The sequence below is a fragment of the Canis lupus genome, chromosome 20, assembly GCF_011100685.1.
Source record: "Canis lupus familiaris isolate Mischka breed German Shepherd chromosome 20, alternate assembly UU_Cfam_GSD_1.0, whole genome shotgun sequence".
NCBI lineage: Eukaryota > Metazoa > Chordata > Mammalia > Carnivora > Canidae > Canis > Canis lupus.
The window spans coordinates 50,354,898-50,373,942 of record NC_049241.1 but is presented as its reverse complement, the minus strand read 5'-3'; the positions used below and the strand labels follow the sequence as shown (position 1 = coordinate 50,373,942).

At 56.6% G+C, this 19,045-nt stretch overlaps 3 protein-coding genes across 33 annotated transcripts; 2 read left to right on the top strand and 1 right to left on the bottom strand.

Annotated features, from left to right (window-relative positions):
- Positions 1–570: 570 nt before the first annotated feature.
- Positions 571–3,556, bottom strand: TMEM205 (transmembrane protein 205). 4 transcript variants are annotated; one of them, XM_038567238.1, is made up of 5 exons: positions 3,516–3,556; positions 3,191–3,274; positions 2,217–2,325; positions 1,947–2,110; positions 571–936 (listed from the first exon to the last, which is right to left on the bottom strand). In XM_038567238.1, exons 3-5 carry the CDS (start codon positions 2,314–2,316, stop codon positions 631–633), a joined length of 570 nt encoding a protein of 189 aa, XP_038423166.1. In that variant the 5' UTR covers positions 2,317–2,325; positions 3,191–3,274; positions 3,516–3,556; the 3' UTR covers positions 571–630. The 4 variants fall into 4 exon arrangements, with proteins under 4 accessions (XP_038423166.1, XP_038423167.1, XP_038423165.1 ...); XM_038567239.1 differs by lacking the exon at positions 3,516–3,556 and having other exon boundaries at positions 3,083–3,192; XM_038567237.1 differs by lacking the exons at positions 3,191–3,274; positions 3,516–3,556 and adding an exon at positions 2,888–3,104.
- On the top strand, positions 3,139–9,262 carry CCDC159 (coiled-coil domain containing 159). 19 transcript variants are annotated; one of them, XM_038567224.1, is made up of 13 exons: positions 3,145–3,298; positions 4,864–4,982; positions 5,093–5,316; positions 6,047–6,080; positions 6,383–6,471; positions 6,554–6,635; positions 6,827–7,022; positions 7,616–7,701; positions 7,778–7,854; positions 8,194–8,315; positions 8,527–8,609; positions 8,919–9,032; positions 9,193–9,262. In XM_038567224.1, exons 1-13 carry the CDS (start codon positions 3,288–3,290, stop codon positions 9,195–9,197), a joined length of 1,242 nt encoding a protein of 413 aa, XP_038423152.1. In that variant the 5' UTR covers positions 3,145–3,287; the 3' UTR covers positions 9,198–9,262. The 19 variants fall into 19 exon arrangements, 16 of the variants coding, with proteins under 16 accessions (XP_038423155.1, XP_038423159.1, XP_038423158.1 ...); XM_038567222.1 differs by having other exon boundaries at positions 3,146–3,295; positions 4,892–4,982; XM_038567221.1 differs by having other exon boundaries at positions 3,146–3,298; positions 4,892–4,982.
- Positions 9,263–9,407: 145 nt separating this feature from the next.
- PLPPR2 (phospholipid phosphatase related 2) lies at positions 9,408–18,071 on the top strand. Of its 10 annotated transcripts, none has more exons than XR_005375102.1 (11): positions 9,408–9,936; positions 11,182–11,302; positions 12,143–12,222; positions 12,941–13,129; positions 13,238–13,373; positions 14,179–14,450; positions 15,383–15,559; positions 16,129–16,235; positions 16,560–16,611; positions 16,745–16,847; positions 17,508–17,644. XR_005375102.1 is itself a non-coding variant. In XM_038567213.1 (11 exons), the coding sequence occupies exons 2-11, from the start codon at positions 11,260–11,262 to the stop codon at positions 18,064–18,066; spliced, it is 1,761 nt and encodes a 586-aa protein (XP_038423141.1). In that variant the 5' UTR covers positions 9,408–9,888; positions 11,182–11,259; the 3' UTR covers positions 18,067–18,071. The 10 variants fall into 10 exon arrangements, 9 of the variants coding, with proteins under 9 accessions (XP_038423141.1, XP_038423142.1, XP_038423140.1 ...); XM_038567213.1 differs by having other exon boundaries at positions 9,408–9,888; positions 16,129–16,251; positions 16,533–16,611; positions 17,508–18,071; XM_038567214.1 differs by having other exon boundaries at positions 16,129–16,251; positions 17,508–18,071.
- Positions 18,072–19,045: the final 974 nt, after the last annotated feature.

Sequence of the window (19,045 nt, the reverse complement as noted above, 5' to 3'; positions counted from 1 at the left end):
AGTCAAATCCCAGCAACTACACCTAAAGCCACTTGAACTCTGAATCTCCATTGCTTCATGGGAACAATTGTAGCTCCCTCCAAGGGCTGCCACATGGGTGAATGGAGATGACATGCATCAGGAAGGGCCACCATATGATCAGTAACAAGCAGCCCCAAGGTCTCCATGGCACTCGACACCCAAGGTGTTCTTCTCACTCACACTGGTCATTGTGGTGAAGGAAAAATGTAGCTAATCATGCACTGGCTTGTACACTTCTCTTTGGAAGTGACTCTGTTCACATTTCCTTGGCCAATTTGGCAAGTCATGCAGCCATCCCCAGTGTCAATGGGGTGGGAAATACAATCAAATCAGCTATTGTTATAATAATACATGGTACATACGATGGTTAGTGCCATGCCTGGCACACAGCAGGTACTCAGTAAATGGACACTTTACAGGAAGAGCTTAGGGTCGGTAATGACTAACACTCCAAATCCTGCCACATGAATATGGTAACGAAGGCCCTCAGCTCTACCTTCGCCCACCCCTCTTCCTGCTTTCCAGTTGGGAGAAGAATGACAGCAGCCATTTCCAAAGAAGTGTTTATTAACATTTGGGGCCTCAGCGGGGCCAGAGAGGAAGTGGGTGCTAGAGGCTCCTGAGGCTCAGGGCAAGGCCTGCAAGACAGATCCCATTGCTCAGGAGGCAGCCCAGATTGCAAATGGAAGACAGGCCATGGTAGCGGAAAAAGGTCTGGCGGAGGACACTGTACTTGGGGTCTTGCCCTCGCAGCTGGCGGTAGGGGTCGGGGCCCTGGTGGCTTCCAGGCACCTCCCCACCCAGGCCCCGCTCCTTCTCCACTGTGTGCAGGGCCCACATGGCAGCTGTGGTGCGAGGCTCCAGCCAGCGGGCGTTGATAGTGGACAATGTGAGGCTCAGGAACAGCAGGCAGAGCTGGTAGGGTGGTGGAAGGAGGACAAGGTGAATCATGCCGAGGGGGCAGGAGGGATCCTAGGGAGGGTCCTCCTGCGTCCTCAAAGTCCAGAGGTGGGTGGGAGACAGTATTAGGTCAAAGCCAGGCCTCCCTGTCCTTCTCCAAACCCAGTCTAGAGGCCCCAAGCAGAGCTCCCGGCTCCTAGCTTTCATACCCTAAAACCAGCAGCTCCAGCACCACGTCCTCTATTCTCTCCCAAAACCTTCTGAGCCTCTCCTCCTCTGATACCCAGACTGGAAGTTTCCACAACACAGCCTTGCCTCCTCCCCTCCTGCTGCCCCAAACTGGGGGCATCTCAGGGCAGAACCTCTCTTCCCCAAATTGGGCAGAGCACCAGAACTGTCCCCCACCACCGGCCAAAAAGAGCCTAAGACAGGGCCCATCTCCTCTATGGTCCCTGCCCAGACTCCAGAAACTGAGATTGGGCCCATAGGAGTGAATAGAAAGTCCTTGAGGTTCCAGTTACCCATAATCCTCTCCTGACTCTTTGGGATTATTCTTGAAATCCTTGTCAGGCCTCACCTGCCCACATCTGAGGAACATAACAGGGGCAGGGGGAGGGCAGGATGCAGAAATATGAGATGCAGAGATGGTTTCCTGCCTTGTGGCTGGGAAAATGTGTGGATGGGAGTGGGGGATTGTAAATTCCCAGTCAGGCTGGTTTTTAAACAAAGAGCTGGGGTCACTGCCTGAACCCAGCTGAGTCACCACAACTTGGCAGCAGGCCCAGCCAGGGGAAAGAGAAAGAGCAGCAACCAGCAGAGACACACTGAGGGATAGAAAGGGCTGCTAGGGATGGTTGTGCAGGCTGTGCACTGCTCAAGGGTATCCAGAGCCCAGTTTGGCACCCACCAGGAAGGTGTAGTTGCTTGTTTTTGTTTTTTAAATTCTCACAAAGGTGTAGCCATAGGTACTAAGTGGGGTCCTGGGAACGGGTCTCCAGAGGGCAGTGGAGCCCAAGCCCGCATACCTGGCTGGTCTCCCAGAATGTGAGCTGAGCCCAGGCATGTTGTGAAGCCAAGATGCAGAGGTTGATGAAGGCACAGCCCATGGAGATGTGAAAGTATAAAGGGAAGAGTTTGCTTTGCACCAGGCCGAAGGTATGTCGGGGAAGGTTTCGGAAAAGCTGGAAGCCTGTGGGGGTACAGTGAGCCACATGCCTGTTAGGACACTTCCAGGTCCCCCTCTCATTCTTTTTTCCACCCTGGGTACCCATGACGTCCAGGTGGGGGGTCCCTACCTGAGATGAAGGTCACCCACATTTGCATGCCCCACGCCCCTGACAAGACCAGTAGATGGACCATCTTAGTCAGGCTTCCAGGATTCCCGCCTTCCTCCATCTTGCAGGCCTGGGAAAAAGGCACCGGGTGTCCCAGAGTTTTACCCTTGCCCCATGGTCTTCAGCCTGTGAGCCTGCTCGAGGCCAGGATCACGGCCAACCCAGGAGAGATCCAGGGATACCAGCCCGGGGAATGGGGGTGGGGAAGACCCAGAACAATCCCGAGACAACCTCTAGCCCAGTCTCTCCAAATGTCAGCCCTCAGGATCTCAGGCTTTCAGGACCCCCAGCATCCACGCCGTCTCCGAGACTCGAAAATTTCAGTTAGCCCCAGCAGCTCAAACTCCCAGCCCTGGGTATTCAGAGATTCCCCGCGGGGACTCCCCCAAATCAGCCCAGGGACCTAACTGTAACCGTAAGGACGCCTGCTGTCATCTCAGGATCCCAGATATCACTGTGAAGGTCCCCAAAGCACCCCTGGACACCCCCATCTAATGCTGGGAAACCTCAAATCTCACGCCGAGGACACCGACCCTATCACTGCACCCAGACCTCAACCCGCAGCACCCAGGAACCCGAGAACAGGCGTGCCGGGGCCAGATCTCGGGGGCCGGGCGGGCTGGGCCAGCTACCTCGCTCCGGCGCTCCCAGGTGGCCCGCGGACCTCTTCAGTCACCTCCAAGAATTCATCCCGCCTCCCAGCTAAGCCTGAAGCCAATTGGACGGTAGAGCTGCCGCCTCCCGCACCGCCCTCCTTAGATACGGACTAATCGATTAGCGGAAACCAGCTGGAATCCCGCCCCCTCGTCTGGATTTTATCCAATTACATCGCGGCTCCTAAGATCTGCGGAAGCGGGAAGGCGCCAATAAGGTCTTGGGCTGCATCGGCGGGGGCGGAGCTAAAATGCCAGCCACACCCCTCTCTGTGACTCTACCTTTAGGCTTTGCGCGTTTTAATGCGATGGTGTCCCCACGGGATCAAATTTCAGCGTCACAGCTGGGGACTGGCATCGCGGTCCCTGAGGGGAGAGCATGAGCAGGTGGTATGTGGTAGGTGGGGGGGGAAGGGGGTCTGGAGCCCGGCGGGCGCAGGATTCTCGGCCCGGGGGGCGGGGCTCAGGCTAATGACTCCGCCCCCTTCCCCCTCGAATTCTCCCGGAGACAGCGGGAGAAGCAGTTGATGTGGAAGGGGAAGGGGGAAGATTAAGGGGGAGACGTGGGGGGTGGGAGGGTGGGGGTGGGGTGGGCTCGACTGGGTACCAGTCTGCAGTTGGAGCTCAAAAACACATCTTCCCTCTTCCCTTTCAAGCCTCCCAGGGCTCCTGGGGTCCCCAGTTTCCCAGGTTGCCAGTGTGACGTTCCGAGAACAGTTTCCCACTATTGTATGTCAGGCACTGGCATAGATTAATTTACTTAATCACAGCAACCCAGCGAGGTGGATCGTATGACATCCCATTTTTTATAGTTGGGGACACTGAGGCATGGAGACGATCGGTAACTCTCCAACATCACACAGCCGGGAAGGGGCGGAGCTAGGATTTGAACCCAGGCCACCCAGGTGGAGAGGCCCCCCGCTTAATCATCCTGCTGTACTGTCTCTGCAAGTGCGGGCCTTCCGAGACAGAGATACTTGAAGGGGTGGCCTAGAACATTTCAGGCTGAGGAAAAGCTCCTATATCACGACATGGGTGTGAAGACCCAGTGAGTGCCTAGGATGGTGCCCAGCACTCAGTAAGGTGCTCAGAAAATAGGAACTTAAAAAAAAAAAAAAAAAGGATTAGGGAAGATTTCACAGAGGAAACGTTGAGGAGAGCGTTGAAGGGTGTATAGCTGACTTCCAGGAGGACTGGGCCAGAGGGAGGACACCAGACAGCCCAGCAAGGGCAGAAGAGAAAGCCCTGGAGGGTGGGCTTTCTAGCTGAGCGTGCATCAGGACAAAATGCCCTTCACCTGGAAGTTTTTCCAGACAGGCCTGCCCCAGGTCCCCATCTGTGCAGCCCTGACAACACTGGAATGTTGAACAGGGGGTGTGAATGTGAGACCCAGAACTGGGTTTTCTCCCGTTCCTAGCCTCACCTAGGACAGGGCTTCAGCTCCAGTTCTGCTAACATTTACTGGATAGATATGCCCTGCCCCTCCTGCTCATGCTCTATGGCTCCCACTTGGGAGCCAGACCTCAACTTCCCTGCCTGGCTTTCCATCCCTTGCTTGAACCGCCCTGCTAGCCTCCTACTGGTTCCTCTTGGACCCTACCTTCCACCATCCTGAATTTACTAGCATAGAGCATGTGGTTCCATGCCTCTGAGCTTTTGCCCATGCTGTTTCCTGCCAGGAATGCCCTTCCTTTGGTTCCCAATGTTAAGATCCTTTTTTGCTTTTAGGCTCTTCTGAGGCCTCACTCACTCCTGTGAGGGTCTTCTGGATCCTTCTCACTACCCCGCCCAATGCCTAGGGCTGGGATCATCTTTCATCCAGCTTCTGCTCCTGCCATAACTGGGAGGCCCTGTGTTCAAGGCTGAGGCCTCTCTGGGGGTATTAGGGGAAGGTCTGGGAGTGTCAGGACATGAGGGCTGGTCTCAGTGCAGCCCCCTGTCCCCCCTTGTTGAAGCGACCCTCTTCTGGCTGGCCTACCCCAGGACCCTGACTACTCTCTGCCCTGCTGCTGCTCATCTCCCTTGCCCTCCAACGTGTGTTTGCCTGCTCACAGGAAGGGTGACAAGTACTGGGGTTTGTTGAGGGGCTTCCCTGGGGCTGGGGAGCTGGGAGGGGCTGGAGTGCTCTGGGCTGGTCCTCAGAAAAGCCTCCCCCACCATTCTCCCAACCCCACCCCCTGTCAGGCTCTTCCTCAGACAAGACCTTGGATTATACGATTCACTGGTCCAGGACCCCAGAGCCAGAGATCTTGGGGCCAGCTCCTGAGAACACAGTGCCGGGTATAGACTGGAGGCTAGAGAGAGACTTGGAGCCTCAGTTGTCTGGGTCTCCCATCATCCAAAACCCAGACTCACAGGAACAGTGTAATGACCAGGACCTTCTGAAGAGGCATCAAAACATCGCTAAGGTCACCCCCACCTGGGAAACCCCTCCCAGCCACACCACAATCTGCTACTGTGGGGCTTAGGGAGGGGGCCGTGGCAGTGGGTGGTGTGTGGGGGTCTTTCTCAGGAACCCTCACAATGTGTGACTTCAGCACCAAGAACAGCACCCAACGCTCAGCCCGCCGACACTAAAAACATCTTGAATGAATGGATGAAGGGATGTGCGATTGCGTTTCTTAGTCGGTCTTGTCTGTGATATTTTGTGGGTATGAGTGCCTGTGTGGCTGTGTGGCTGTGGTCATGCTTGTGTGTCTGAGTTGGGTGTAAGTGGATGCCCTGGGCCTTACCACCTGGCACGCATGGCTGTGTCTGAGCTTGTGTGGCCATAGTTGTGTTTTGATTATCATGTGTCACTGTGCCTCAATGCTGTTGGAGCTCCCTGGAGACATTGTCTATGTTATTTGCCTTTAAGGAGGAGGGTCATTACCTGAGCCCAAGCCAGAGACAGGGCTCCACAGGTGTGCTGTCAGGGGCAGCCCCAGGCCTGCACACATAGGGGACAAACCACACAAGCATACTTTTGACCATGTGTGGGCTAGTCAGGGTGGGGTGGGGTGGCATGCCCATGCATGGAGGCAGCTTTGCCTGCACTCTGTAGACCCAACTCCTACCCACCCCCCACACAATGGGTTGGGATGTGCAAGGAGAAGCACAGGGATGAATCTGTACTACCCTCATGTCCCCCTTTCCTAGAAGCCCTTGGAGACCAACTCTTCCAAAACCAAAGGTGAGAACCCTCCCTCCCAACAAGGCTATGTGCAGATGACCTGCCAGTTCTTACTTCCACCCTCTGGCCTCGCCTGGGAGGAGCCACAATATTGCTGCCCACTTAGCCCTGTCCCAGCCTCAGCTGAGTCTTGCCCCTGACCTTGTGACCCACTCCTGTCCCAACCTTAGCCTCAACAGACCCCAGCTTTTTACTTTGCGCCCACCCCTCTCCCTCCTCTGAGCTTCTGCTGACCTCTGACCTGACCTCACCCCCTGCCCCCACCACTCCTAGCCTCAGCTGACCCTTACCTCTGCTCATAGTTAAGTCCACCATGATGATTCCTGACTCCCAGAAGCTCCTGCGATGCGAACTGGAGTCACTTAAGAGCCAGCTACAGGCCCAGACCAAGGTGAGGCTCCTCTGCCCTGCCCTCAGCAAACTTTGGCCCTATTCCCTTGCTCCTGCCCCCAAGCCTGATCTCTTCCCTGCAGGCTTTTGAGTTCCTAAACCACTCAGTGACCATGTTGGAGAAGGAGAGTTGCCTGCAGCAAATCAAGATCCAACAGCTTGAAGGTGAGAACTGGCCAAGGGTCAAAGTCAGGCTAGAGGCTGGATGCTGTTGGGGTCAGCTGGATTAGCCCAAGGTGAAAGAAGCTGAGTGTGTCTAGGTTCAGAGTCAGGTCTGTCCAGGTTTAGGGTGAGCTGGGTTCAAAGCTGGGCTCAGGGGTGGTTGGGGCTCAGTCATGATCCCATCTAATCTGCAGAGGTGCTGAGCCCTATGAGCCGCCTCACAGAGAAGGAGGGACACAAGTGGGGCTTGGAGCAGGGACAGCAGGAACTGTATGGGGCCCTGGCTCAAGGCCTTCAGGGGCTCCAAAAGACCCTGCGTGACAGCGAGGAGGTGCAGAGGGCCCGCACCACACGCTGCCTACAGCTGCTGGCCCAGGAGATCCGGGACAGGTGGGCATCACCAGGAGGGCAGCCTGGAAGCTGTGGGAGGGAAGGGAGGCTGGGGAGAGGGAACCAAAGGTGGGATGTGGGATGAGGCAAATGGGAGAGGCCTGAGTAAGGTAGCCAGGGGGTCTGGGAAGGCTTGAGGGACAAGACTGGGGGATGAGGGGGCGGTGGAGAGGTATGGGAATCTGGGAGGCCAGAAGGCAGGGAAGACAGGAAGCTGGAGATGGGATGGGGAGGGAGGCCAGGGGTTCAGGAAACTGGAGGTGATATGGGAAGTTGGAAGGCAGAGAGATTGAGGGTGGCAGAGGCTGGGGAGTATGGGAGGTCTGAGGTGACAGGGGCCAGGCAAAGAGAGGCTGAGAGAATGGGAAGCTCGAGGTCAGGAGGAGAGGACACAGGGCTGGGGGAGTGGACGTGTGGGAGTAGCAGCAGGAGGGGCAAGCTGGGCAGGCAGATTGGGGGAAGGGACAGACCCTGGGGGGATGGGTAGCTGGGACAGGAGATGGGAACAGATGGGAACAGGAGAGTTGGAGGAGACATGAGGAGGCAGGTTGGCAAATGTGAGGCCAAAGGCTGAGCAGGGAGTGTGGGTCTAGGCTGCACTATCCCCTCAGCAAGAAGTTCCTGTGGGAGGAGCTGGAGCTGGTGCGGGAGGAGGTGACCTTCATCTATCAGAAGCTCCGTGAGTGCCTGGAGCCCACGGCCAGGAGGGGGGTTCTTCTGCAGCTCTGGCCCCCCTGAGTCCCCTCCCCCCACAGAGGCTCAGGAGGAGGAGATCACAGAGAACCTGATGAACATCCAGAAGATGCAGAAGACACAGGTGAAGTGCCGCAAGGTGAGCAGAGAGGGTGGGACCCTGGTAAGTTGGGGACATGGGACTCTGCTGGCCTCCACCTTCGGACTGGTGCCAGAAGGGCTAGGTTCCAATCTCAGCTCGGCCACTTAACTGCTGTGTGACTGCGGCCAAGTCACTTCACTTCTCTGGGCTTCAGTTTCCTCATCTGTATGATGGGCATGACTTGGCATCCCTACCTGAAGGGGTAGCTGCGTGAACTGTATGTTAAACACTTTGAGGGCAGCCTGGCATGTAATAAGTGCTAAGTAAGGATCACTTTTCACCATTATTGTTATTACTATTGTCGTCTCACACACACCTCCCACCCCCTGGCCTCAGGTCCTGACCAAGATGAAGCAGCAGGGGTATGAGACATCCAACTGGCCGGAGACTGAGGAGATGCCACCAGGAGGCAGTGGCTCCTGGAGGGATGACCTCCAAAAGGAACTGAGTGACATATGGTGATGTCCTGTTCCCACTCTAACCTCTGACTCCTGAACCTCATCTTTCTTGCCCTCCTACAAATCAGATCAAGCAATGACTACCAGAACCTGGAACCCACCTGAATCCAGGCCTCCCTTTACCCCCAGCCCCTGATCCCCAGCATGTCCCCCACCCAGCCCTGAGGAGTCAGAAGTTTCCCAGGATCCCCAGCTCCCCATCTCCCTGCAGGTCCGCTGTACACTTGCTGCAGAACTCCTTTGATGGCTTCACCATGTCCACAGGAGGCTGCCCCAGGGCCTCGAACCTCAGGGGTGAGGGGCGATGAGGTGCACTCTGGGTTGTGGGGAGGTCATGTTCAGAGGCTGTATTTGGGGGTCATATATGTTGGGTCTTGTTCTAGGGTCACTCAAGGATTTCCATCCTGGGGTCACTCAAGGTCACTGGGATCTTTTTGGGGACCAGTGGGGTAAAATTCAAGGGTCACTGAGGTCATACTTTGGTATCATGTTGGGTCACATTCAAGTGACATAAGGGACACTGGCCCTTGATCATGATCCCACTCATGGGTCACACTCAGGTTTGTGGGTGAAAGGCCAGAATTGCACCTGTCCCTCCCACAGGCTACAAGGGGCACCGAAGCTTGTGTCCTCAGCTCCCCTCGTGGGACTCAGACTCAGACTCAGACCAGGACCCATCCCAACCACCGTTCAACAAGAGCCGCTCCTTCCCACCTGGTACGGATCCTCCCCTGCCTCACCCCACCTTTCCTCTCCTGGCCGGCCCTGGAATGCTGCAGTATGGACCCTCCCAGCTCCCAACCTGGGCATCTGCTCCCTGACCTCCAGCCGTGGGGTCCTCTGGACTAAGCTGGGCCCTCATCCACTCTCTCCACAGCCTGAGCAGCGGGGACTGCTCTCCCTGAAGACCCCTCCAGAGAGAAAATAAACTAGCCACGACCCTCTTCCACCTGTGGACTGTTGCTCCTGATGCTTCCTGTGCCTGAGAATGACCCCCCCCCACACACACACATCCGGTTTACTTTCCAGTGTTGGGGAGGGTGTGGGGGCCCCAGAGGCTGTTCAGGATGTGTAGATTTAGGGTCAGGGGAGTGTGAGGCCAAATTTAATATATAACAAGGTCAGGGGTCCAGATATGAGTATACAGACAGGCTCTTGAACACTGGCCAGCAGGGATCCTTTCTGGGGGGGCCCTGGCGCTCTAGTCCACTGCCCAAAAGGGGAAACTGAGGCACAGGAAGGGAGGGTCGAGGTTCAGGGTCACGCTCTCACCCTGCCCTCCTCTTCTCCTCAGCGCCCCCACCGCCTAGTTCTCCCTCAACCTGCATCCTTCATTCCCTCCCAAATTTGTCTTAACACTTTCTCGGGTCCCCAAGAGCAACAGAGGCCCCGCCCCGGACCATGCTAATGAGACGCCGCGGGTCCCCGCCCCACGGATTATGCAAATGAGGCGCTCGGAGGCCCCGCCCCTCGCCCCTTCGCTGAGTCTGCGCGGCGCGGCCGGCCGACGGCGTCTCCCACCGCTCCGTCCGCCCGCGGGGCCTGCCGTCCGTTGGTTCGTCCTGCCGCCCAGGTGACGTCTAAGCGGAGCGGGGCCTCAAACCGTGACAGCCTCGACCCGGTGAGGGAGAGGGGCTTGGGGCGCTCCCGGCACCCCCCCTCGCGGGCTACCGACCCTCGGTCTGTGTGTCCGGCCAGGGTTCAGCTCCTGCGGGTCGGGTCCCCTGTGGGTCCGGCGCGGGGAGGGGGAGGGGAGGCCGTGAGCTGGGGCTTGAGAACCGGGCTCGGGGAGGGGAGCGTGGAGAGGGGACCCCGGGCCGGAGAAGCCAAGCGGCGGTGGTGAGGGTGGTTGTGATTGTGTGGTTGTCGTTTTGTGTCAGTGTGTGGTTGTATAACTGTAATTGTGCGGCTTTGGGGATGCCTGTGTGGTCTGTGTGGTGTATGTGTGACTCTCCTGTGGCTGTCATTGTGTGGCTGTCATCATGGGTGTCACTCTGAGGGTGTGTGGCTGTGTTGTTGTGACTGCGCTCCCTGTGAGTGTGTCTGTACGGTTGTGTGCATATGACTGCCATTGTGTGTTCCTTGTGATGGTGTGTGGGGGCCCATTTATGTTTCTGTGTGTGGCTGTGCTCATGCGCCTTTCTTGTGTGGCTTGGCGTGCAAATCCGTGTCATGGTCCACGTATGTGCCCTTGTGTGGCCATGTGGCTGAGCTGTGGATGACATCGTCTCTCCTATGAGTGTCTGTGTGGATGAGAGACTGTTAATGTGTATGGCTGTCATTGAGTGCCTGGTAATTGGGGGTGTGACTCTGTGACCGGTTTGTGACCCCCATTGCGTGTGGTGACTCTTTTTGATGTAACTCTTAAGTGTGTCGGGAGCCCTGAGGCTATGTCCCTGATGATAGTGAGGTGGGTGCTTGTGTGGGGCTGTATGCGGGGCTGTGAAGTGTGTGAAGGACCTCCTCTTGTGTCCCTGTGACTGTGTGTGTGTGTAGGGGGAGGTTGTTTGATCTGTGTGGGTGTCAGTGACAGGCCGTGTGCACACTGTGCCATGTGTGTGAGTGTACAGTTGTGTGTAGTGGGTGTTGGGCACCTGTCTGAATGAGCAGGCCTGTCTTGTTCACCACAAGCAGAGTGCCTAGAACCCAGCAGGCACTGGATCCTTGTTGGTGGGATGGACACATGCTATACTGTGTGTGTGTGTGTGTGTGTGTGTGTGTGTGGTGTTTGAGATGGAAGTTGTGGCTGAGTTGTGTATTCTAGGGATGCCAGCATGTGTTATTGTGTCTCTGGAAGGGTGAGGGGCCGTGGCCAGGTGGGCATCTGAGATCTCTGGTGACCCTCACCCCACATGTCACACTGCAGAGCAAGCTGCGTGGATGGGGCACTGGACCCAGAGTGCCTACCCTCACCTTCCTGGGCCTCAGTTTCCACATCTGTGCAATGGGGGTGACCATCCCTGCCCTGCTGGCCGCCAGGAGCGGCTGTGAGTCTGTGGGTGTGGCGGAGGCCTGTGGGAAGCCATAGGGCCCTTTCACAGGTGAGGTCAGCCTGGGAGAATGGGTCGAGCAGGTGTGTCTATGTTGGCCCATCAGTGCCGGGGACTGAGGTTAGATTGGGGGGTGTGGGGGCTTGTTGGGAGAAGATAGCCCCCTTATGATACAGAGAGGCAGACAAGCTGGGAAGAGGGGGAGAGGGAGAAGCAGCTGGGATAGAGGGAGGGCCTGGCCATCAGCCCGAACCAGTCAGGTGCAGCCCAGGGGGACAGGAGAGAGAGGCCCCTGTGGGCCATGGGGGAAGAGACTCAGAGGAGGACCCTGGCGGGGGGATGGGGTACACAGAACATGGGATGCCTTGTAAAGCACACGGGGAAAGAGGATGAGGTCCCCTAAAAACCCATGGGGTTTGTGAAAACTTCTAAGTGGGTCCTTCTCTATGGGCCCTTCTTAATGGGAGGGGTCCCATTAAGCTGGAGAAGTGTCTTCTAAAGGCTGAGGGGAGGTGACTTGTATGGTAAGGAGGAGTGGCCCTCCTGAAAGGCCTGGGGTCTGAATCTCCTATGTGGGCTCTCGGGGGAGAAGACCACTATAGAATCTCTGGGATCCCCGGTGGAGGATGAGCTGAGCTGGTGGTGTCAGGGGAGGCCGCCTACGGGCAGGGGCCTGGATATTCAGAGTCATGGCCAGAAGGCTCAGTGGGTGGAGCCCAGGCTCCTTTGTAGTAGTTCTGGGGCCCTGATGTGGCCAGAGGACTCTACTCAGGCAGGTGACCAGAGCCTCCCCCTAGACCCCGCCCTGGCCGTCCCATTCCCTCCCCACCTCCACAGGCCCGGCCTTCACCATGGCAGGAGGGAGACCTCAGCCGAAGAGGAGTTTCTCCATCATTCCCTGCTTTGTCTTCGTGGAGGTGAGGAACCCAGTAACTCTCACCCCCCCTTCCCACGCACCCCCAGGCTCCCTCCCAGACCCTCACGGGAAGGAGGCATGTTTAGAAGTGACACTCCCAGAGTTTCAATCCCTCTCTGCGCATCCTGACCGCAGAACTCTGGGCACCTCACGTACCCTCTTGAGTTTCGGTTTCCTTGGCTGTCAAATAGGCGCAATTAGGGTCCCTTTCTTCCAGGCCACTTATGAAAATAAAATGTATTAATTCATGGAAGACGTTTAATATGATGTGCTGCCCCCATTAACGGTTGTACTTCTGGGAGCTGCTAGCACTTCTACTAGTAGTATTATCTTTCCCCCTGTTGGTCTGGGCCCCAAAACCTGCGGATCCCTCTTTCTGATCTGAGCCCTGGCCCAGTCCTCCCTTGCTCTCTCCCATCCCATCTCTCCTTTCCATTCTACTAGCCCCTTCTCTTTCTCTTCTCCTCTCCCCTCCTCCTCTCCTGTCTTCTCTTTCTGTTTCTCTCTTTGTGCCTCCCAGGTCCAGACCACCATTCCCCACTTCTCTCTCTCTCTCTCTCTCTCTCTCTCTCTCTCAGCCTATGTATCTCCAGTCTTGATCTCTCTGTCTCTCCTCCCCATCTCTGTCTTTCTCCATCTCTGTTTCTCTCACCATGGCCCCGGATTGGACCTGAACTTGTCTCTCCTCTCTCTGTCTCCCTGCCATGACTGGGTGGCAGTCAGTGCTTCTGGGCATCGTGGTCCTGCTTGCCTACCGCCTGGAGTTCACGGACACCTTCCCCGTACACACCCAGGGGTTCTTCTGCTATGACAGTACCTATGCCAAGCCTTACCCAGGGCCTGAGGCTGCCAGCCGAGTGCCTCCTGCACTCATCTATGCCCTGGTCACTGCTGGACCCACCCTCACGGTGAGACTGGGGGTAGCCTTGGTCAGACCCAGGTGACAGGGCCAGGTGGAAGTGGGAGGAGGGTTGGATTTGAAGGCCAGGAAGACCCTGCCTTGATCTTGCCCACAGATCCTGCTGGGGGAGCTGGCGCGTGCCTTTTCCCCCGCGCCACCCTCAGCCATCCCCATCATCGGGGAGAGCACCATCGTGTCTGGGGCCTGCTGCCGCTTCAGCCCCCCACTGCGGAGGCTGGTCCGCTTTCTGGGTGAGTGATGCGGCCAGGGGGCTCAGCAGAGGAGATATGGGTCAGATTCAGCCATAATAAGAATTTTATGGGGAAGAGGGCCTAGAACTGCCATGATGGTGACTTCTTGAGGCAAAGAGGGATGTGGCGAAGGCCAGGCAGAATGGAGGTTCTAGGGACAATGGTCCGGCCTAAGCCAACACTGGTGGCAACTGTGAGGGCCCCAGATTGCTACAAGGAGAGTCTTAAGGCAGAAAAGGGGAACGCAGGCCCAGGCCAAACACCAGCCCACCCTCCACCTCACCCCGAGCAGGAAGGGGAGACCCCGCTGTGCGGTCACAGCCACAGTTGGTGGCCATGGTACAGGAGAAGGGCAGAGCTCATACAAAATGGTAGTTCCTGTGACCAAGGGCTGATTGTGGGTCCAGGGAAAAAGTGATCAACTCAGTAATAGTGAGTCCAGGGCAGGTGTAAAGAGGCCCAGAAATGCCATCAGGATGGTCCTAGGAAGTTCCAGACATGGGCCCAATCCTGATGTAATGCTGTTGAGGGATCCTATCCCAGCTATATTAGGGTTCCAAGGGAGCATCCCCTCTTGACATAGTAGTAATCCAAGGGGGACAGAAGCAAGAGGCTCAAAGTACCCTCATGGTGGTCCCAAGAGGAGAGGACCTTGGCCCAGTGATAATGGTATATGGCTTTAGGGGGGTTCCCAGCTGTGTTAATGATGGTCACAGGAACAGGGTGCCCACATAGGGGCTCACAGGAGAAGGGCCCTGGACTATCAGGGGCCCAGCATGAACTCCTTCTCTCACCCCACCCCCAGGGGTCTACTCTTTCGGCCTCTTCACCACAACTATCTTCGCCAATGCGGGGCAGGTGGTGACTGGCAACCCTACGCCGCACTTCCTGTCCGTGTGCCGCCCCAACTACACGGCTCTGGGCTGCCCACCGCCCTCACCGGACAGGCCAGGGCCCGACCGCTTCGTCACTGACCAGGGTGCCTGTGCCGGCAGCCCCAGCCTGGTGGCCGCTGCGCGCCGTGCCTTCCCCTGCAAGGATGCCGCCCTTTGCGCCTATGCAGTCACCTACACAGCGGTGAGCCCCAGAATAGGGGCACAAAAGTGGGGGGTGGCCAGTGGGCAGGAGGCCACTCTAGGATGGAACCTCTGATTCCTTCCCAAGGTAAAGTCATTCCCTGGTGCTGTGACACTGTCCCTAGGGTGGCCCCACTCCTCTGCTGGCCTCCCAGAGTCTGAGTTTGTTGCTGTGTTCTTAACTATCTCTTTTGGGTCTGGCTGTGCCTCCTGGCCTAGGAATGCCACACCCAAAGGAGGCTGTTGGCTCTGCCCTGTGGGACCAAAACTGGACTGGAGCACTGGACTCCATTCCCTGGAGCCTAGCCATGTCCCCACGATGCTGCAGGTCTTAGCCATTGGCTGGGAGGTTGGATGGGTGGGCTTCCAGCTTCGACCCCTGGAGCCTGGGATGGAGGAGCCCCTGCTTTGTCCTTGCCCTTTCCTGATCTGGCCATGCCCCTGACTTGACCCACTTGGGATATCCCCTGGCCTCAGCTTTTCCCTGGTTTGCACCTCCTGTGGCTTTGACTTCTTTTTCTGGCGCCCAGGACTAGCTTCTGTTCTTGTCAGTGGTCTCCTAGGGTTTGGGGATTCCACCTCCTGGAGTTCCTGGACCAGCCCCTTGGGCTTTGACTCCACCCTCTTGGTTTCTGAAGCTGTGTCTAACCTAGCAGACATCTTTCCCGATCTGTAAATGGTCCTGGGGATACCTGGGCCCCCAACTCTGTCCACTGCTTTTTGGTGCCCTGGCCATGCCCCCATCCCTGAAAGGCCCACTGGAGTGCGTGACTCCATCCCCAACCTCCTGTCCCCTGGAGCCCCTCGCCACAGCCTCCAGGCCCAATGCCACTCCTAGGGATTCTGACCACAGCCTCTAGTCTGGAAGGCAGTGTCCACTTGGGTTCTGCAACTGGGCTGCTGTGTGTCCCCTGACTGGTCTGGCTCCCGCAGATGTACGTGACTCTGGTATTCCGCGTGAAGGGCTCCCGCCTGGTCAAACCCTCACTCTGCCTGGCCCTGCTGTGTCCCGCCTTCCTGGTGGGCGTGGTCCGCGTGGCTGAGTACCGCAACCACTGGTCCGACGTGCTGGCGGGCTTCCTGACGGGCGCTGCCATCGCAACCTTTCTGGTGAGCCACCTCGCCATCCATTCCAGTGTGGGAGACCCTCTATCAGCTCTCTGACCCTGGAAGCAGGACCACATGATAGTGAAGGGTGTGGACCCTGTGGTGACCTTGGACAAGTCCCTTAATCTTACTACTCTGCCTAGATGTTCTCATCTGAAAAGTGGGGTGACAGGGCCAGGACCAGGGTAAGATGAGTGAGGTCCTTGCTTTTGAGGGCAGAATCTAAAGGGCTGCCCAAACACTCCGTAATCAAGATAAATAATGTTTGAATGAGGTATATTTAAAAACCAAAATTCATGCAAAAACATAATGTCCAAAATATCAAAAACTTAAATGACAGGATCAGATCCTGCTTTGCACCATTTGGCTTTACTTGCCTCCCCCTAGTCAGGGCCCTGTGGAATAAATAACAGTAGTACCTACCTTTTAGTAAAATGGCACATAAATGTCTTGAGAAAATGTTGACTAAAAACCTGAGCCTCAGTTTCCTTATCTGAAAAATGGGGATGGTATGTACACAACTCCTATGTTATTGGCTTTGGGCCTCACATGTCTCTCTCGCTCTGTTCCAGGTCACCTGTGTCGTACACAACTTCCAGAGCCGGCGGCCCTCTGGCCGAAGGCTCTCCCCCTGGGAGGACCTGGGCCAAGCCCCCACCATGGACAGCCCCCTCGAAAAGTTAAGTGTGGCCCAGGTAAGGGGGGCCGGGGTCTCCTCCCGGCTGGAGAGGGTGGCGGGTGGAGGGGGGCCAAGGAGACAGGAAGTCAGGCAAAATGTTGGGGGGAGGGGTTCTTCAGGCCATGGGGAGATAGAGGGATTGCTTATCTCCGTGGACCTAGGTCCTGGGGGACAATCACCCCAAAGAGAAGGGTATGTTGTGGTTAATCCGGGAAAATTCAAGTTGCCTTTTCTACCGGGCTCTCCGCCTGATGAGCCCCCCATGGCTGTGGCCAGTGGGGCCCAGGGGGCCGCTAGCCCCTTCCCTCTGCCTCTTTGTCTCAGGAACCCGAGGCCTGCAGGCCGCATTCGACACCGGCACGGCTCACCCCATCCAGTGAGTGTCGAGGGAGTGGGGGGATAACCGGGGGGACTTCCAGGTCGCAGTCATTGCCACAGAGGTCTCGCCTATGCTCTCGTGGCCCTCTCCCAAGCTTTCTGATCCCCTGACCTCTGACCCTGACCCCCAGAGTCGCAGAACTGTGCCCGCCGTGGCCACCTGATCCCCAGCTGCGTGTCCTCCAGGGCTCCAGCCATGTGTTCGTCGCCCCGTGTGCCCCGCCCTCGATTGAGGTCTGAGCCGACGCCCCTGCCCCTGCCCTTGCCCCTGCCCGCACCAGCCCCCAGCCAGGGCCCCTCACCCTCCTCCCCTGGACCTGGGGGGCCGGGTGGGGGTGGCGGACGTGGTCGGAAGTTACTGCTGCCCACGCCCCTGCTTCGGGACCTGTACACCCTTAGCGGACTCTATCCCTCCCCCTTCCACCGGGACAACTTCAGTCCTTACCTGTTTGCCAGCCGTGACCACCTGTTGTGAGGCCCCACCACCCTCCCAGAATCAGCCAGGCCCCCATTCCTTCCCTGCCACACGTGTGTGTGCGTGTGCCATGTGAGTGCCAAAGCCCTCTGTGCACAAACCAGCCAAGCCTGGACATTAGAGGCTGGCTGGAAGGACATATGGGGGGGCGCCCCCTGCCTCTCTTGCCCTCTGAGACATCCAAGTGGGCATAACTGGGAGGTGGGCCCTTGCCCCAGGACTGCTCTTTTAAGGGCCAAAACCTGACCCCATTGGCCATTGCTCAGCCAATGGGAGCCCCCAGTTCTAAAATTTCTACTTAAAAGGCGTTTACACCAACCAATGGGAGCCTCCCTTCACATCTTAGACTCCTCAGGCTAGAGGGTAACTCCAGTTAGTGTTCAGCGTCTGAACAACCAATAGGAGTCCTTGGTTTTCAGAATTTCTAGGATGGGTGGGTATGATTCCAGTCAATGGGGGACCGCCAATGCCCAAGCACGAGCAAAGGAGAGGAGGAAGATGGGGTCATCCTTTGTCATCGAATCATCTCTCCAAGTCAGAGAGTCCAGCTGGAGCATGGGGGCAGGTTCCCCCATGGCAGGGTCCTTGGGGCACCCCTTCCTCTCTCAGCTCCTCCCCCATGTGCAACCTCTCGCTCAGTCCCTCCCAACTCCCAACTTATACAGGGCTTGCCCCAGTTCAGAGGTTTTGGGGTTCAGGGTGCTGTGTCTCCCCTTGTCTGTGCCCAGGTTGCCCCAAACCCTTCTGTTATTAGGGCTATGGGAAGGGACTTTTTTTTTTTTGCCTTGGAATCTCCCCTTGTTCTTTACACTGCCCCCACCCTGGGCCCCAGCCTCGTGCAGATGTGCCACCTTGCGGGGGGGGCATGGGTGGAGCAGAGAGGACTCCCCTGCTCCAGGCAGCCAAAGGCAGTGGGCAGAGGAGACACTGCCCCCCTTTCCTGCCCCATCCTTAACTTTAATAAAGACCTGTTTGTAACAGAAGTTTGGCCACCTGCCTTCCTCCTCCCCGAGGTGTTGAGGTGTGGAAGAATTTAATTATGGGTACGTAGATAAGGTGAGATGGGGAGTGTTTATTGTCACTGTATATGAGGTGATCATGGAAAAGCAGTGTGGGGTCATTGAGCCAGCAACTTGGGTTTAAATCCTGGCTCAGCATTTCCTGGTTGCATGACTTCAGGAAAGTTAGTTAACCTCTCTGTTCTATTGTTTCTTCATCAGTCAAATGCAGACAGCCCCACAAGCTACATGTAAGACACACAAACACATGGTGAGAGACCTCACCTGACAGTCTCCTCCAGGCAGCTGGCCTGTTTCTGACTGTGGACAGGGTGCAGAGGACACAGGGAATAGGGTGAGGGCACTAGAAACCCCCCATGCCAACCCCACATGGGCCGCATGGATGAGAGCAAGGGTTCTGATTGTGACATTGTGCTGAGACCCAACCCTTGAGGACCCAGTGGAAACCAGGATGGTAGGAAGGGCACAGAGGCATAGACCTCCCCACAACCAACTGGTGGCTCTGAGGGGTATCAGACTGACAATTTGGGGCATGGAGTCATTCAGGAACCAGGAAAGAGTTATGTACTTCTCTTCCCCCCTCATTCTATTCATTCATTCGTTCATTCCATTCATTCATTCAACAAACACTGTGGATCATCTACTGTGTGTCAGGTGCTGTGTAGTAGGCACAAGAGGCTGTAGCAGGGAACAGAACAGACACAAATTTCTGCATCAGGGAGCTAACATTCTAATATGTGAGAGACAGACAAGATAAATAAGCTAGAGTCACAATTCCAAATTCCAAAAAGGCCTGAAAACCAAAATTTTTTCATAACCCATTTGTGGCAAAACCTGACCTTTACTGACAAGGTTATTATAGCTGTTATCTACTGAATTTGATGTGAACATTCTTATGTGTCATTGCAGATAAAGAAAAGTGTTTGATTTTGAGATGT

Excerpts from the sequence above, each read along its gene's own strand:
- TMEM205 (XM_038567238.1), bottom strand. The coding sequence starts at position 2,316 with ATGGAGGAAGGCGGGAATCCTGGAAGCCTGACTAAGATGGTCCATCTA. Across the intron at positions 2,111-2,216 it reads GTGGGTGACCTTCATCTCAG|GCTTCCAGCTTTTCCGAAAC; the intron begins GTAGGGACCCCC and ends GTACCCCCACAG. Across the intron at positions 937-1,946 it reads CATTCTGGGAGACCAGCCAG|CTCTGCCTGCTGTTCCTGAG; the intron begins GTATGCGGGCTT and ends CCACCCTACCAG.
- CCDC159 (XM_038567221.1), top strand. The coding sequence starts at position 3,212 with ATGCGATGGTGTCCCCACGGGATCAAATTTCAGCGTCACAGCTGGGGA. Across the intron at positions 3,299-4,891 it reads GGGGAGAGCATGAGCAGGTG|GACCCTGACTACTCTCTGCC; the intron begins GTATGTGGTAGG and ends GGCCTACCCCAG. Across the intron at positions 5,317-6,046 it reads GGCATCAAAACATCGCTAAG|AAGCCCTTGGAGACCAACTC; the intron begins GTCACCCCCACC and ends CCCCTTTCCTAG.
- PLPPR2 (XM_038567213.1), top strand. The coding sequence starts at position 11,260 with ATGGGGGTGACCATCCCTGCCCTGCTGGCCGCCAGGAGCGGCT. Across the intron at positions 14,451-15,382 it reads ATGCAGTCACCTACACAGCG|ATGTACGTGACTCTGGTATT; the intron begins GTGAGCCCCAGA and ends TGGCTCCCGCAG. Across the intron at positions 16,252-16,532 it reads AAAAGTTAAGTGTGGCCCAG|CCCCTTCCCTCTGCCTCTTT; the intron begins GTAAGGGGGGCC and ends GGGGGCCGCTAG.